At 46.9% G+C, this 17,486-nt stretch overlaps 1 protein-coding gene across 1 annotated transcript in view; it reads right to left on the reverse strand.

Annotated features, from left to right (window-relative positions):
* Window positions 1-17,486, reverse strand: part of LTA4H (leukotriene A4 hydrolase) — a 78,429-nt gene that overhangs the window by 10,862 nt on the left and 50,081 nt on the right. The window contains exons 16-18 of the mRNA XM_073556926.1: window positions 16,389-16,484; window positions 5,523-5,605; window positions 5,039-5,143 (exon numbers count right to left, since the gene is read on the reverse strand). Of these exons, the coding sequence (XP_073413027.1) occupies window positions 5,039-5,143; window positions 5,523-5,605; window positions 16,389-16,484 (284 nt within the window). The remainder of the gene's footprint in view (window positions 1-5,038; window positions 5,144-5,522; window positions 5,606-16,388; window positions 16,485-17,486) is intronic.

Raw genomic sequence — 17,486 nt, forward strand, 5'->3', positions numbered from 1 at the left:
TCTAGATCTGGACGGTCTACATCAGCATGACTATCGTCGAGCACCCGAGGGGCCCTTCCAATTGGGAGGTCGACTTCTTTTCTTCAGAGAAGTTTGCCTGGCCTCCGTAGAGGACGCTTGGGTCAGGGAGGTCGTATCCTCAGGATACAAGATAGAGTTCGTCTCTCTTCCACTGGATCGTTTCTTCGAATCCCGGCCTCCAAAAGACCCAGCCTTGATCCCGGGGTTCTCTACGGCTATCGCCTCTCTTCTCAGTTCTGGAGTGATTGTGCCCGTTCCCGAATCGGAGCGCTTCACAGGGTTTTATTCGAACCTGTTTGTAGTGGCGAAAAAAGACGGCGCAGTTCGTCCCATCTTGGATCTCAAGCTGCTCAACAAGAGAGTCCGCCTTCGCCACTTCCGAATGGAGTCGCTTCGCTCGGTCATCGCTTCCATGGAGGAGCAGGAATTCATGTGCTCAATAGACATCCAAGATGCCTATTTACATGTTCCAATCTTCTCCGGACATCAGAAGTTTCTGCGTTTTGCGATTCGGCAGCACCATTACCAATTCGTCGCACTGCCCTTCGGTCTCGCCACCGCTCCCAGAGTCTTCACGAAGATCATGGCTGCGTTGATGGCTTTGTTGAGAGTCAGAGGTCTCGCTCTTTTTCCGTACCTCGACGATATTCTGATCAAAGCTCCCTCATTTCAACAGGCTCACCAAAGTTTGTTAATCGTCCTGGACACTCTTTCCAATTTCGGGTGGATCGTCAACAGGAGAAAGTCCTGTCTGGTTCCTACCCAACGTTTGGTCTTTCTAGGCCTACTGTTCGACACTCGTCGGTCAAGGGTCTTTCTCCCTCAAGAGAAGATCCTTTCCCTGCAGCAGGAGGTACGATCGCTGCAGATCACACGATCCCCGTCCCTCCGTACAGCCATGAGGGTCCTGGGAAAGATGGTGGCGGCAATAGAGGCGGTTCCCTTTGCCCAATTTCACGCCAGACCTCTCCAGCAGGCCATTCTGTCGAGATGGAACAGGTCGCCTCTGTACCTGGATCGCCCTGTCCATCTTTCATGCCGGATCAAGCGGTCACTCAACTGGTGGTTGACGTCACCTCTCATCCTATCGGGTCGATCCTTTCTTCCCATTCACTGGCATATAGTAACCACAGATGCCAGTCTCCTCGGCTGGGGTGCAGTGTTCCGCAACCACACTGTTCAGGGTCGATGGTCGGATCGGGAATCGGCACTACCGATCAACGTTCTAGAGATTCGAGCGATCCATCTGGCTCTCGTTCACTGGGAGAGGCTTCTCAAGGGACTGCCTGTTCGGGTTCAGACAGACAATGCCACAGCGGTGGCATATGTCAACCGCCAAGGGGGAACACGGAGTGTCTCAGCCCTGGCGGAGGTGTCCAAAATTCTTCTTTGGGCGGAGATTTCCGTTCCGACAATTTCCGCGGTCCACATCCCCAGCGTAGACAACTGGGCCGCCGATTTTTCTCAGCCGCGAGGGTCTCGCGGCGGGAGAGTGGTCCCTACATCCGGAGGTGTTTCATCGGCTCTGCCTCTGGTGGGGAACCCTGGATGTAGATCTCATGGCGTCTCGCCTCAACAGGAAAGTTCCACAATTCGTGTCCAGGTCTCGGGACCCTCTGGCAGTGGGCGCCGACGCCCTGGCCGTTCCTTGGTCCCAGTTCGATCTTCCCTACCTGTTCCCTCCTCTGCCTCTTCTTCCCAAGCTGTTGAGGAAGATCAAGGCAGAAGGAATTCCAGTCATTCTCATCGCCCCGAATTGGCCCAGAAGGTCTTGGTTCGCGGACATTGTCAATCTTCTCACGGACGCTCCCTGGAAGCTTCCGGACAGAGCAGATCTGCTGTCCCAAGGTCCGATTTGCCACCCCAATTCTTGGCCGCTCAATTTAACGGCGTGGCTGTTGAGACCGAGGTTTTGAAACGAGCTGGATTTTCCGACCAAGTAATTCAGACCATGATCCGAGCCAGAAAGCCATCATCTTCCAAGATCTACTACCGTACTTGGAAGGCCTATTTCACTTGGTGTGAGACCAATGACATCGTGCCCATGTACTTTTCGCTCCCTTCAGTCCTAGCCTTTCTCCAGGCAGGATTGGAAGCGGGGCTTGCCCTCAGTTCCTTGAAGGGGCAAGTTTCGGCGCTGTCTATTTTCTTTCAGAGAACGTTGGCTTCCCGTCCTCAAGTCAAGACCTTTCTTCAGGGCGTGGCTCACACGGTTCCGCCGTACAGGGCGCCCGTGGATCCATGGGATCTTAATCTGGTTCTTGAGGTTCTGCAAGGTTCTCCCTTTGAACCTCTCAGGGAAGTTTCCCTTTCTCTTCTTTCTTGGAAGGTGGCCTTTCTGGTGGCCATCACCTCCGTCCGGCGCGTGTCGGAATTGGCAGCTTTTTCTTGCCGCTCTCCCTTTCTGGTGCTTCACCAGGATAAGGTAGTTCTGCGGCCTCCGCCCTCCTTCCTTCCGAAGGTGGTGTCCTCGTTTCACCTCAATGAGGATATCGTGCTACCGTCCTTCTGTCCGAGTCCAACTCATCCCCGAGAGCGGTCTTTGAACAAGCTGGACCTGGTTAGGACAATAAGAGTCTATCTGTCCAGGACGGCTTCCTTGCGAAAGACAGACTCTCTTTTCATTATTCCAGATGGGGCGCGGAAAGGTCTCCCGGCGTCAAAGGCCACTATTGCTCGCTGGATCAGATCGGCAATTTTGGAAGCCTACCGAGTTAAGCGTCGCGGAGCCCCTCTGGGGATCAGGGCCCACTCTACTCGGGCGGTGGGTGCCTCCTGGGCGGTACGCCACAGAGCTTCCGCGCTGCAGCTTTGCAAAGCTGCAACATGGTCATCGGTTCACACGTTTGTGAAATTCTAGAGTCCACACCTACGCTTCGGCGGACGCCAGCCTAGGTAGAAGGATTCTGCAGGCCGCGGTGGTGAGTCCGCTGGCCTGATGGAAGTTTGTTTCCCACCCCAGGGACTGCTTTTGGACGTCCCATGGTCTCTGTGTCCCCCAATAAGGCGAACAAGAAAACAGGATTTTTGGGTTGCTTACCGTAAAATCTGTTTCTCGGAGCCTTCATTGGGGGACTCAGCACCCTCCCATGTTCTACAGCTCCTGTTCTTACTTTGGTTGAATGGTTACAGTTGAGTTGTTTGTTCTGTTTTCAATCTATTCTGTTACTTCTCCTACTGCTTTCTCACTAACTGAGGAAATCCCTGCCGGTCGGTGGGGTGTACACTGCGGAGGAGGAGCTAACCTTTTTTTGCATAGTGTCAGCCTCCTAGTGGCAGCAGCATACACCCATGGTCTCTGTGTCCCCCAATGAAGGCTCCGAGAAACAGATTTTACGGTAAGCAACCCAAAAATCCTGTTTTTCCTTTATTCGCCTCAGATGCGAAAATTTGCTGTAATATCAGAGCAAAGTAAGTATGAAAACTGATGCTAAAGGGGTATTCAGTTGAAGATACAAAAATCTACATGATTTACCATGGGAGTTGAAGAATTTTTTCAAATGAATAAACTGTAGTAAACATTAAAAAATAGCCTATTAAAACCTTTTTCATCCATGTTCCATGGGTCCCCAACAAGCTTTGCCTACTTTGCTGGAGTAGTGATGTCGCTTTTATCCAGGTGACTGCTGCCACCAAGCACTAGCCTCAGCAGGGTGTGCTGAATGATTGGCTGCAGCAGTACAGTATCTCGTTTCTGGAAATGAAAAATGAGAATTCCAGGGACTGCTGAAGCCACGGTGGATTTCACAAGCAAGTAACCTTTGTTCTATTATTTAATACAGTTTAAGACACAAATCGGATGTATTTTTTTCAGATACAGACTTAAAATCTGATGTACACTCACTGGCCACTTTATTAGGTACACCTGTCCAACTGTGTGTTAAGACTTAATTTCTAATCAGCCAATCACATGGCGGCAACTCAGTGCATTTAGGCATGTAGACATGGTCAAGACAATCTCCTGCGGTTCAAACCGAGCATCAGTATGGGGAAGAAAGGTGATTTGAGTGCCTTTGAACGTGGCATGATTGTTGGTGCCAGAAGGGCTGGTCTGAGTATTTCAGAAACTGCTGATCTACTGGGATTTTCACGCACAACCATCTCTAGGGTTTACAGAGAATGGTCCGAAAAAGAAAAAAAATCCAGTGAGCGGCAGTTCTGTGGCCGGAAATGCCTTGTTGATGCCAGAGGTCAGAGGAGAATGGGCAGACTGGTTCGAGCTGATAGAAAGGCAACAGTGACTCAAATTGCCACCCGTTACAACCAAGGTAGGCAGAAGAGCATCTCTGAACGCACAGTGCGTTGAACTTTGAGGCAGATGGGCTACAGCAGCAGAAGACCACACTGGGTACCACTCCTCTCAGCTAAGAACAGGCATCTGATGGCTACTTTCAGCAGGATAATGCGCCATGTCATAAAGCTCGAATCATCTCAGATTGGTTTCTTGAACATGACAATGAGTTCACTGTACTCAAATGGCCTCCTCAGTCACCAGATCTCAATCCAATAGAGCATCTTTGGGATGTGGTGGAACGGGAGATTCGCATCAGGGATGTGCAGCCGACAAATCTGCGCCAACTGTGTGATGCCATCATGTCAATATGGTCCAAAATCTCTGAGGAATGCTTCCAGCACCTTGTTGAATCTCTGCCACGAAGAATTGAGGCAGTTCTGAAGGCAAAAGGGGGTCCAACCCGTTACTAGCATGGTGTACCTAATAAAGTGGCCAGTGAGTGTATATGGTAATATAATATTGTCTGCCTGTGTCCGTCACTGGAGGGTGCTTACAGGCTTATTGCAAATTGTGTAACATTTTGCATTGAGCGCCCCCTAGTGGTAACTGCAGGCAGCAAGACTTTTATCTTCCATCTATGCAAGGGATCTCCTGGAGCCCTTTATAGCAGAAGTCCATTCACAACAACATCTAATTAGTGCATAATTCTGCATATATTTAGAAAGCAGACGATTAACATTCACTTTGATGCTCTTTGTTTCCAAAATCCTTTTTATATCTTACCGATACAACGGACGAGTAAATTTCATCCGACCCTGCTCGGTTGCCATTTTTAAAGCCAAAGGAATGACGTCTTCCCACTTTGCAAGAATACAAAGTCGTAACCATCTGTATGTGCGAAGAAAGAAACATTCAGTAAGTGTGAAAAGTTAAAACTACATTAAAAAAAAAAGGTAATTAAATCAAGGGAGTGGTCAGAAGATATTTCTGGCAGGTTTACAGCAGTCTTGCCATTTAATAATGGAGGATAAATCTATATCAAGTAGAACTGCAACATATAACAAAATAAATAATAAATACATTCTTCTTTACTGAAATTATAGTGGAAAAAATGGAAACAAGTATTTAAAACGCCAAAAAAGAAAAAAACCTTCACACTGATTAATAGTAGGTCTCAAATGTACCAGCAGAGGGCAGTCCTCACTAGTATGGCAACAGTTTTTCCACTGGACATTGTGAGCCGATTGTCAGTTTTGATCTTCCATACCTAAACAGGATCTCCGAGTTCTTGACATCATTGAAGTTGTATACCTCTTGCATACGCTTCACATGAGACACTGGCAATGGGTCCTGCGCAGAAACCAAATTAAATTTAGAGTCCGTATTCTACACTCGTATTATGTGAAAAGGTATACAGCACGTTTATCTGGACAACGGTGCTTCCAGACTACCCCTGTATCAATAGAGAAAAATCCAGACTACATCCTTAAAGGGCATCTGTCAGCTTAACATGTGGCCCTAGGTAAGGGCAGTTCTATTACAGCCACAGGTTCCTGCATCCAGTAGCCCAAATGGCTCAAAACGTGTGCCGTTTGGCTGATCGATGTGCTGAAAGCATACAAGTCCTGTGTTTAGGAGAGCACTATATAATATAGCGCCTTAAGGAGGTAAATGGCAGACTAGCGAGTATGCATGCCTACATAGCCTGTCAAGCACTACAATCCTAGTACTCCTATTAGGGCTCATACTCACATGAGAGAAACTCGGACGAGTCTCGCACGTCAATACCCGTCGCTGCCACCGGCACTCAGATCGGAGTGTTCAGCTGCATGTATTTCTTTGCAGCCGCACGCTCCGCTCCCAAGTGCTGGCGGCAGTGCCGGGTATTGACGTGCGAGACTCGTCCGAGTTTCTCGCATGTGAGTAAGAGCCCTTAAAGAGAGTCTCTGCACAAAATGACTTCAAATCAAGCACCGGCGCCTGGTTCACGCTTGGAATGGCCAAATAGTTCAGTGACCCTACTAGTTTTTAGTCTATCTCCACCCTCAACTTCTTCCTGACTGGATGATTTTTAGAAGGGGGGGGGGGGTTATGCTTTAATTTTTTCCTCCCGATTTTTCAAGAGCTATAGCTTTATTTTTCCCTTCACCCATGACAGCACCACATGAGAGAGGGATCCGCCCCGCCAGGACAGGAACCTACTGAAACATAAGGGGCGGCACCTCTCCCCCGCTTCAGTTGGGTTCCTTTCCTGGAACGGGATCCCAGTCTGACAGCGGCGGTGCCCGTCATGGATGAAGATGGACCCAGGGCCGTCTCGGCGCGGGACGAGCAGGTCAGCTTACCTGCAGCGCCGGCCGTCGGTGGCCTGGAAGCGCAGGCCCCGGGTTCGTGCGGGTGCGGTATGGCGACCTCAGCAGCGGGGTTCTCCGTGCCTCCCTCCCCCTGTGCACGCCCGATCCTTCTCCCTGAGTGACAGGGGAAGCCGGGGGCGGTTTCGGACGTCGGCGGTGCGGTGCACCCTGGGAGTGCGCCGGCTGACGTCACACACGCGACGGCAACATGGTGCCTGGTGCGGCGCCGGCCACAGAAGAAGGAAAACGGCCAGCGGTCGCAGGGGGGAGGGGTAACGAGCACTCACCGGAGGCACCTACAAAAGGAGAGCAAGGAGCAGGACGGCCAGGTGCTACAATGGAGTCTCAGCAGGAGCGTTCATTGTCTCCGCCCCCGTCGCAAACCTCTGCACGCAAGCATGGGAGCCGTTCAAGCGGCAAGAGCAGCCGCCCGAGCCATAGATCGAGGGATTCCTCGAGATCGAGAGAGCGCAGGACGCATGCTCCAACACAACCTCCGAGTCCGGTATCTGACTTTGGGGGTGGTGAGTGATCTTCGAGAATGTTAGACCAATATTGACAGGGTCCTTCTTGTGTGTTATTTTTTTCCCTTAGGAAAAAGGCAAAAAAGCAGGGAGCAAAAGGAATAATAGTGTGTGCTATATATGCCAGAGCCCCCTAGCAAAAGATTGGCAAAAGGACCTTTGCGCCAGCTGTATCCAGCATACTATGACGGAGGAGGAGCTGAGCCTGGCAACTAACCTCAGATCAGTCATAAGGTCCGAGGTAGAGGGCTCACTTAAAATATTATTAAAGAAAAAGAAAAAAAAATATAGAAGAGACTCCCCAAGTCCTTCATCAGACTCTTCCTCGTCCGAATATCAGATTGAACACAGATCCTCCTCCTCTTCGGATAGTGATACGGGGGCAGGCCGTGTTTCCCGGTAGAGGAAACGGACGCTCTCCTTAAGGCCATTAGAACGACTATGGGCCTACAGGAGGAGAAAGTAACTAAGTCCCTAGAAGACGTAATGTTTGGGGGATTACAGGAAAGGAAAAAGCGCACCTTTCCGGTCAACGACAAAATCCAGGCACTCATTGATAGAGAGTGGAGGAAGCCTGAAAGATCAGGTAGCCTTCCCGCTTCCTCAAAAAGGAGATATCCCTTTGAGCCTAAAGATACAGATATCTGGGACAAGGTCCCAAAAATTGATGCGGCAGTATTCCGATCATCCAAAAGGTCGGCCCTGGCCCTAGAGGACTCAGGAGTACTGAGAGATCCGCTAGATAAAAAAAGCAGACTCCTACCTAAGACATACATGAGAAGCAGCGGCAGGGGGTCTGAAACCGGCAATAGCCGGCACCTGCACAGCCCGGTCCTTAATGATCTGGTTACAGCAGCTGGAGGAAAAACTCGCATCCAAGGTGTCAAGGGAAAAATTTTTAGGAGAGATGTATCTTCTACATGGAGCAGCCGCCATTTTGGCCAACACCTCTGCCGATTCCATGAGGTTGACGGCGAGGGCAGCGGGGTTATCAAACGCTGCAAGGCGTGCTTTATGGCTTTAAAGGCTGTCCTGGAGACCTACAATCAAAAGCTAAGTTATGCTCTCTTCCAAGTGATGGACAATTTATTTTCGGAAAAAATTTAGACTACATCCTTGAAAAAGCAGGGGATAGGAAGAAGGGCTTCCTCAGATTTATGAAAGATCAAAGAAGACCGCCCTTTCGGAGGGGAAAATTCAATAGAGGCCGTCCTCCGGGGGATCGGAAAAGATGGGAGGACAAAAGAAAGAGTCCGGATTCATGTTTGGGGGAGCCGCTTCATCCGCAAAAAAAGTCCCCACAATGACGCCAATATCCCTGTAGGGGGGAGACTGATGCTCTTTCATCAGGCCTGGGAAGATCTATCTTCCAAAACTTGGATTTTAAACATCATAAAAAGAGGCCTAAAATTTCCTTTTTTTTTTTTTTTCAACGGCCGAGAGCATCGTTTGTGGTGACCCCCGTCAGGAAAGGGTTAGAGCAGTCAGCCCTAGAAGCAGAGATCCTAAGTCTGCTGGACAAACATGTTCTGATCGAGGTTCCAAGTGAACAGGAAAAAAGGGGTTTCTACTCACCCCTCTTCCTAATAAAAAAACCGGATCATTCATTCAGAACGATTATAAATCTCAGAGGCCTCAACCAATGGATAGGAAACCAGACCTTCAAAATGGAGTCAGTCACTTCGGCCATAAAGCTGTTACACCACAATTGCTTTATGGCCATAGTCGACTTAAAAGATGCCTACTACCACATCCCTATCCACCCAGAGTACCAGAAATGCTTAAGGGTAGCTCTCTACATTCAGGGCAACCTTAGACATTTTCAATTCAAAGCCCTTCCATTCGGCATATCCCCAAGGGTGTTTACGAAGGTAGTAGCAGAGATGACAGCCTTTCTCCTCCGAATCCACAACACGATTATAATACCCTACTTAGACGACTTTCTAATTGTGGGCAACTCGGAACGTCACTGCACAGAACAAGTGGAAAGGGTAACAGATGCCCTACAGAGACTTGGCTGGATGGTGAATGTCAAGGCTACAACCCCTAAAAAGACAAACAATTTTAGGATTCATCCTGGACTCGGAACAGCAAATTTGACTTTTACCAGAGGCCAAGGTGGAAAAGGTGAGGAATTTGATCTTGGCAGCAATAGACCAACCTCACACGACTCTGAGAGGGGCGATGTCCTTACTAGGCACTCTGACGGCCTGTATCCCAGCGGTCAGATGGGCACAATTTCATACCCGTCAACTGCAAGCAGAGATTCTATCAGCACAGAAATTGCTAAAAGGGCATTTAGAAGGAAGGCTGGAACTTTCCTTAACCCCTTAATCCCCAAGGATGGTTTGCACGTTCATGACCGGGCCAATTTTTACAATTCTGACCACTGTTCCTTTATGAGGTAATAACTCTGAAACGCTTCCATGGATCCCGGTTATTCTGACATTGTTTTCTCGTGATATATTGTACTTCATGCTAGTGGTAAAATTTCATTTAAATAACTTGCGTTTATTTGAGAAAAAAACGGAAATTTGGCGAAAATTTTGAAAATTTCGCAATTTTCCAACTTTGAATTTTTATGCTCTTAAATCACAGAGATACGGCACACAAAACTTGATAAGTAACATTTCCCACATGTTTACTTTACATCAGCACAATTTTGGAACCAACATTTTTTGTTAGGAAGTTATAAGGGTTAAAAGTTGACCAGCAATTTCTCATTGTTTGCAACACCATTTTATTTTTACGGACCACATCACATTTGAAGCCACTTTGAGGGGTCTATATGATAGAAAATACCAAAAAGTGACACCAGTCTAAAAACTGCACCCCTTGAGGTGCGCAAAACCACATTCAAGAAGTTTATTAACCCTTTAGGTGCGTCACAGGAATTTTTTGAATATTTAAAAAAAATGAACATTTAACTTTTTTTCACAAAAAAATACTTCAGGTTCAATTTTTTTTTATCTTACCAAGGGTAACAGGAGAAATTGGACTGCAAAATTTATTCTGCAATTTGTCCTGAGTACGCTGATACCTGATATGTGGGGGGAACCACTGTTTCGGCGCATGGCTGAGCTCAGAAGGGAAGGAGCGCGGTTTGACTTTTTCAATGCAAAATTGGGCTGGAATTCAGATCAGACGCTATGTCACGTTTGGAGAGCCCCTGATGTACCTAAACAGTGGAAACCCCCCCCACAAGTGATGCCATTTTGGAAACTAGGCACCCCAAGGAACTTATCTAGATATGTGGTGAGAACTTTGAACCCACAAGGGCTTCACAGAAGTTTATAACGTACAGCGGTACAATTAAAAAATCATATTTTTTCCACAAAAATGATCTTTCCACCCCCAATTTTTATTTTCCCAAGGGTAACAGGACCCTAAAAGTTGTTGTGCAATTTGTCCTGAGTACGCTGATACCCCACATATGTGGGTAAACCACTATTTGTGCGCATGGCAGAGCTCGGAAGGGAAGCAGCGCCATTTGACGTTTTTGGCTGGAATTGAGATCGGACACCATGTCGCGATTGGAAAACTCCTGATGTACCAAAACAGTGGAAACCTCCCACAAGTGACCCCATTTTGGAAACTAGACCCCCTAAGGAACTTATCTAGTTGTGTGGTGAGCACTTTGAACCCCCCAGTGCTTCACAGAAGTTAATAATGACCGGGCGTGAAAATAAAATCGTATTTTTTTTCCACAAACATGATCTTTTAGTCCCCATTTTTTTTTTATTTTCCCAAGGGTAACAGGAGAAATTGGACCCCAAAAGTTGTTGTCCAATTTGTCCTGAGCATATGTGGGAGAAAACTACTGTATGGGCACACGTCGTGTCTCGGAAGGGAAGTAGTGACGTTTTGGAATGCAGACTTTGATGGAATGGTCTGCGGGTGTCATGTGTGTTTGGAGAGCCCCTGATGTACCTAAACTATTGAAACCCCCACAAGTAACACCATTTTGGAAACTAGACCCTCCACGGAACTTATCTAGATGTGTGGTGAGCACTTTGAACCCCCAAGTGCTTCACAGAAGTTTATAACGCCCGGGCGTGAAAATAAAAAAAAAATTTTCCACAAGAATATTTTTGCCCCCAATTTTTTATTTTCCTAAGGGTAACAGGAGAAATTGGACCCCAAAAGTTGTTTTGCAATGTCCTGAGTAGGCTGATACCCTATATTTGGGGGTAAAACACTGTTTGGGCGCATGGCAGAGCTTGGAAGGGAAGGAGCACCATTTGACTTTTTCAACTCAGAATTGGCTGGAATTGAGATCAGACGCCATGTTGCATTAGGAGAGCACCTGATGTGCGCAAACAGTGGAAACCCCCAATTCTAACTCCAACCCTAACCCCAACACACCCCTAACCCTAGCCCTGGCCCTAACCCTAACCCTAGCCCTAATGGGAAAATGGAAATAAATACATTTTCTTTTAATTTCATTATTTTTCCCTAACTAAGGGGGTGATAACGGGGGGTTTGATTTACTATTTATGGCGGTTTTTATGTTTGGCAGCTGTCACACGCTAAAAGACGCTTTTTATTGTAAAAATAGTTTTTTGCATCACCACATATTGAGAGCTATAATTTTTCCGTATTTTGACCCACCAAGTGATGTGGGGTCTTATTTTTTGTGGGACGAATTGACGTTTTTATTGGTACCATTTTCGGGCACGTGACATTTTTTGATCGCTTTTTATTCCGATTTTTGGGACGCAGAATGAACAAAAACCAGCGTTTCATGAATTTCTTTTGGGGGGGTGCGTTTACACCGTTCCGCGTACGATAAAATTGATAAAGCCCTTTTAGTCTTCGGGTCAGTACGGTTACAGCGATACCTCATTTAGGTCTTTTTTTTTATGTTTTGTCGGTTTTATGCAATGAAAAGTATTTTATAAAAAATTATTTTTGCATCGCTTTATTCTGCGAGCTATAACTTTTTCAATTTTTCGCTGATGATGCTGTATGGCGGCTCGTTTTTTGCGGGACAAGATGACGTTTTCAGCGGTACCATGGATATTTATATGCTGCTTTTTGATCGCGCGTTATTGCATTTTTTGTTCGGCGGTATGATAATAAATCATTATTTTTTGCTTCGTTTTTTATTTTTTAAGGGGTTCGCTAAAGGGGTTAACTAATGGGACAGTTTTATAGAGCAGGTCGTTACGGACGCGGCGATAACAAATATGTGTACTTTTATTGTTTTTTTATTTCCAAAAAATGAATTTATTGGGGGAATTTTTTTTACTAATTTATTTGGCGATTTTTTTTTTTTTAACTTTATTACATTGTCCCAGGTGGGACATCACATCAGATCGCTGATCTGTCATATCACAGATCACTGTGACATATCAGCGATCTGTCACAGGCAGTGCAGCAGGCTTTCTCGTGCCTGCGCTTTGCAAGCACTGAGGAAGCCCGCTCCCTGCAGGCCCCCGTCGCCATCTTGGATTCGGGGGTCTGTAGGGAAGGAGCCCCCCGCAGCAGCGCTGCACATTGTGCTGCCGTGGGGGGCTCAGGGAAGCACGTAGGGAGCCCCCTCCATGCCGATGCTTCCCTTTAACCCCGGTACACCGCAATCGTGATTGATCGCGGTGTGCAAGGGGTTAACGTGTCGGGGGCGGTCCGTGATCGCCTCTGACACATTGTGCCGGGTGTCAGCTGTGATAATCAGCTGACACCTGGCTGCGATGAGCGGCGCTCACAACGTGGGCGCCGCTGATCGCTATGACGTACTATCCCGTCCCTGGGAATTAAGTCCCAGGGCACATGGACGGGATAGTACGTCATATGGGATTAAGGGGTTAAAAGTCAAAAATTCTTTCAGGTGGTGGCTAGACAAAACAAACCTAGCAGCAGGAACATTATGGCACAGTCCAGTATCCGATGTGATTCTAACGGACGCAAGCTCCTCGGAGTGGGGCGCACACCTGAGAGGACAGGGGGCCTGGGGACACAAAGAACAAAACGCATCCTCCAACCTAAGAGAATTAAAGGCAGTAAACAAAGTCCTAAGAACATTCATCCCCAGTCTAGAAGGCCGCAATGTCCGGATCATGTCGGACAACAAAGTGACAGTGGCATATATCAACCAGCAGGGAGGGACAAGGTCACACTCCCTAATGAGCGAAACCAACGAAATCTTTCGCAGAGCAGAACGACACCTACACTCTCTAACGACCTTACACATTAGAGGGGAAGGAAACATACAGGCCGATTTTCTAAGCCGCAACACGTTAAGACAGGGAGAATGGGCCCTAAATCATTTAGTGTTTCAAAAGATAGCACAACTCTGGGGACAGCCAATAATAGACCTCTTTGAAAACAAAAGCAGGCAGGTAAAGAGATTCTGTTCACTGAACCCAAAAGAAGACCCATGGGCAGTGGACGCATTACAAATTCCGTGGAAATTCAAACTGAGTTACGCCTTTTCCCCCCCGGTAGCTCTAATCCCGGCGGTAGTAAAGAAAATAAGAGAGGACCAGGCCAGAGTTATCTTGATAGCTCTGTTCTGGCCAAAAAGGCCCTGGTTTTCACTACTTCAGATGATGTCCCTCTCAGACCCATGGGTGCTGCCAGAAATTCCAGACCTTCTAGCTCAGGGTCCGGTATTCCACAAGCAAGTCAAGGGGTTCCATCTGATGGCGTGGAATTTGAGAGGTCACTTTTAAAAGATAGAGGGTTCTCCCCTGGGTTGGTGGCTACACTGATGAAAAGTAGAAAGCCAGTAACAACCAATATAAACGGTAGGACATGGAATAAGTTTCTGCAGTTCCTAGGAAGACCGTTAGATCAAGAACCCCTGATCAAAGCTATCAGAGTTCTTGCAGGCAGGACTACAACTAGGCCTAGCGGTAAATACACTCAAAGTGCAAATTTCAGCACTAGGCGCTCTATATAACTGTAATATAGCAGCAAACAGATGGGTAGCTAGATTCATTAAATCCTGCCAGAGGTCCAAACCAATCCCCTTGCCAAAAATAGCTCCCTGGGATCTAAACCTGGTGTTAGAAGCTCTCACGAAGGAGCCATTTGAACCTGTGCAACAACTACCAGTGAAATATCTTACCCTAAAAACCATTATTTTAGTGGCCCTTACATCAGCACGTAGAGTGAGTGACTTGCAGGCCCTCTGTTAACCCACCCTATACCCAGGTGTACCAAGACAGGGTTGTCCTAAAAACAGACCCTGCTTATTTACCGAAAGTTGTATCAGATTTCCATCGTAGCCAGGAAATTGTCCTCCCCTCCTTCTGTGACAATCCAAAAAACCCAGGAGAGGAGAAATTCCATAATCTGGACGTCAAAAGAGCCCTCTTAGAATATATATCAGTAACTAGCCAGTGGAGGAGGTCCCAGTCCCTATTTGTGGCCTTCCAGGGTGCCAGGAAAGGTTACGGTGTATCCAAAGGGACTATTGCCAGATGGATTAGGGAGGCCATTAGTGTAGCCTACTCAGCTAGTGGTGTCCCGATTCATGACGGCATCAAGGCTCATTCCACCAGAGCCGTGGCGACCTCCTGGGCTGAAAAAGCAGAGGTATCAATTGAGCAAATTTGTAAGGCCGCAACCTGGGCCTCACCCTCAATCTTCTTTAAACACTATAGATTAAATCTATCCTCCTCTGCTGACTTAACCTTTGGTAGAAGGGTGCTGCAAGCGGTGGTCCCTCCCTAAGGTGTTTCGAAGACTCCAAAAACCTCTCATGTGGTGCTGTCATGGGTGAAGGGAAAACCACCATGGTTACTTACCGGTAGCCGGTTTTTCCCTAACCCATGACCGCACCCGTATATTCCCCCCCCCTTTTTCACCATATGGGTGTGCACAATAGTCGGGTGCATTTGTGTGATGTGGTGATGGATAAACATGTAACTAACCGGGAAGTCCGCTCAATGCTCTGTAATCCAACTGAAGCGGGGGAGAGGTGCCGCCCCTTATGTTTCAGTAGGTTCCTGTCCTGGCGGGGCGGATCCCTCAAATGTGCTGTCATGGGTTCCGGAAAAAACGGCTACCGGTAAGTAACCATGGTGGTTTTCCATAGACATAGCCATATGAGGACTTGCATCATCAAAAAATTACAACTTGTCAAGCAAAAAAAAAAAAAAATTGATTTACCATTTAATGTGCTAGAAAATAGGAATAAAATTCCAAGTGCAATGACATTCTTAAAAACAAAACAAATTTGGCTTGTCGCCATTACCCGTGATCTGTAGAGCTTTTTTTTTTTTGCAGGTTGATGGAGCTCTGTGTGAGGACTGCTTTTTAGCGTTTTTACTGATATTGATACCATTTTGGGGAGATCCATCCTTTTGATCACTACGTTTTGCAATTTTTGACAGCGCTGTGGAGACTGAAAGGCCGCACACAGTTCTGGAGTTGAGAATTTTGGATCGCCAATGAGCAGAAAGCCATAATACATCCTACCAATAGGTTGTCACTTTCTGAGGTGAGATAGCAATTTAATTGGAATCTGTCAAGTTGTTGTCCCCTATGGTGCCATCTAACACTTCTTCTGTAAGTTACATACAGAATCCATATTATGTAAAACTTAAAAGGGCTATTCCCTTCTCCAAGGCCCTATCCCAAAATGTAGTATGTGTGATATCAAATACTTCCAGTTAGAAATGTAGTATAGTTCTTCTGATTCGCCATGTTGCTTACCCCATGTGCAGGGCACTGTAGTAGCTTAGGTATCCCTGGTTACAACCACTCAGTGACAGTTAGCTAGTTAATAGTGGTTGTAACTACAGATGCCCTGCATATGTGGACTGAGAAATGTAGTGTAGTTCTTCTGATTTCACTAGGTCTACTTGGAGGATAAAAATAATAATAAACCTACTACATATTGCGATAGGATCTTTGAAGATAGGAATATCCCTTTAACATGCCACTGCCAGAAATGTTGTTTATGATATTACGTAGGTAAGTCACCCTAAAACCCAGCAATACAGCAACATGCTAGAGATTTAGGGTACAAATATTTTGTGACCGGTCACCTTTAAAGCCAGTGTAGTTTAGTTAACCCTAGAGTATACAGTATAATCTCTATAGCATTGTCTGCTTCCCCTGAACTATAGGTGCGAAGACAAATGATTACACGGTTAATAGATTTTGTTTTTTAATTACATGTTTGGCCTACCTTGTACCCTCTTTATCTGAAAAGTATCACTATTAGTAAAATGGAATCAATGCAAAACAGTTTTCAGAATATAATATGATATTAATGCTACAGTGAAACCAGGAACAATTTACCTTAAGAAGCAAGAGAGTCAGGAACTCAATTTGCTGATGGGATGATAATTCTTTCAGGTCGGTGGCAGTGAATGAACTCAAATCACTCTCCTTAGCCTAAACAAAATGACAAAAAAAGAAAAAAAATTGTGAATGCTTTACCCTAAAAAAGTACTGTGCCAGCAGGATTCATATTTATCTATCCTGACTCTACTGTGGATATTCTACATATATTCTCTTTTGCTTTTCAAGATTGAGTTTGAGCCAGTATTTGTGTGAGATAACAGGTCCCTCTCAGTAAGGCCTCTTTGTCTAACGGATTTATAGGAAAGTTGGATAAATGAACCTAAGGGGAGGAAACACACCTACCGTATTTTTTTGACTATAAGACGCAATTTTCCCCAAAAAATTTGGGAGAAAATGGGGGTGCGTCTTATAGTCGGAATATACTTACAAGTAGTGTGGCGGCAGCAGGAGTTGGGCGATTCTGCGGCGGTCCGACGTGGCAGGGCGATGATCACACTCCCTTCCCAGGCTGGTGTGGCAGGATTCGGCGGTGCGGGGCTCTGCTGACTTTTTTTGAAAGCCCGGAGACCCGCACATCCCCACTGCTGCAATGCGGTGGCCTCTGGGAAAATAGGCGCCGGGTCGGCGCATGCGCAGATTGACATATCGGGAGACAAGATCTCAATCTGTGCATGTGCTGACCCGGCGGCTATTTTCCTAGGGGCCACCGCATCGCAGCAGTGGGGATGTGCAGTGCTTCGGACTTTCACAAAATGTCGGCAGAGCCCCGCACCACTGAGAACTGACTAACCTGCCGCACCAGCCTGGGATGGGATTTCCCGGAGGCCTCCACTTTACAGCAATGGATGTGCTGGGGCTCTGGGCTGTCAGAAAATGTCGGCGAAGCCCCCGCACCACATGCAACACAGAACCTGCCGCACCAGTATGGAATGGGAGTCACATCATCGCCAGACCACCAAACACCCCCTGGGACCACGCTCCACCAGCGCTACTGCTTTTCTCCAGTAAGCTGAATTTGGACTGTAAGATGGACCCCCATTTGACACATTAATTTTTTCCCCCTATTTTCCTTCCGAAAATTTGGGGTGTGTC

This window comes from Dendrobates tinctorius, unplaced genomic scaffold (assembly GCF_039654945.1).
Source record: "Dendrobates tinctorius isolate UK_male_01 unplaced genomic scaffold, ASM3965494v1 ptg000241l, whole genome shotgun sequence".
In the NCBI taxonomy this organism is placed as follows: domain Eukaryota; kingdom Metazoa; phylum Chordata; class Amphibia; order Anura; family Dendrobatidae; genus Dendrobates; species Dendrobates tinctorius.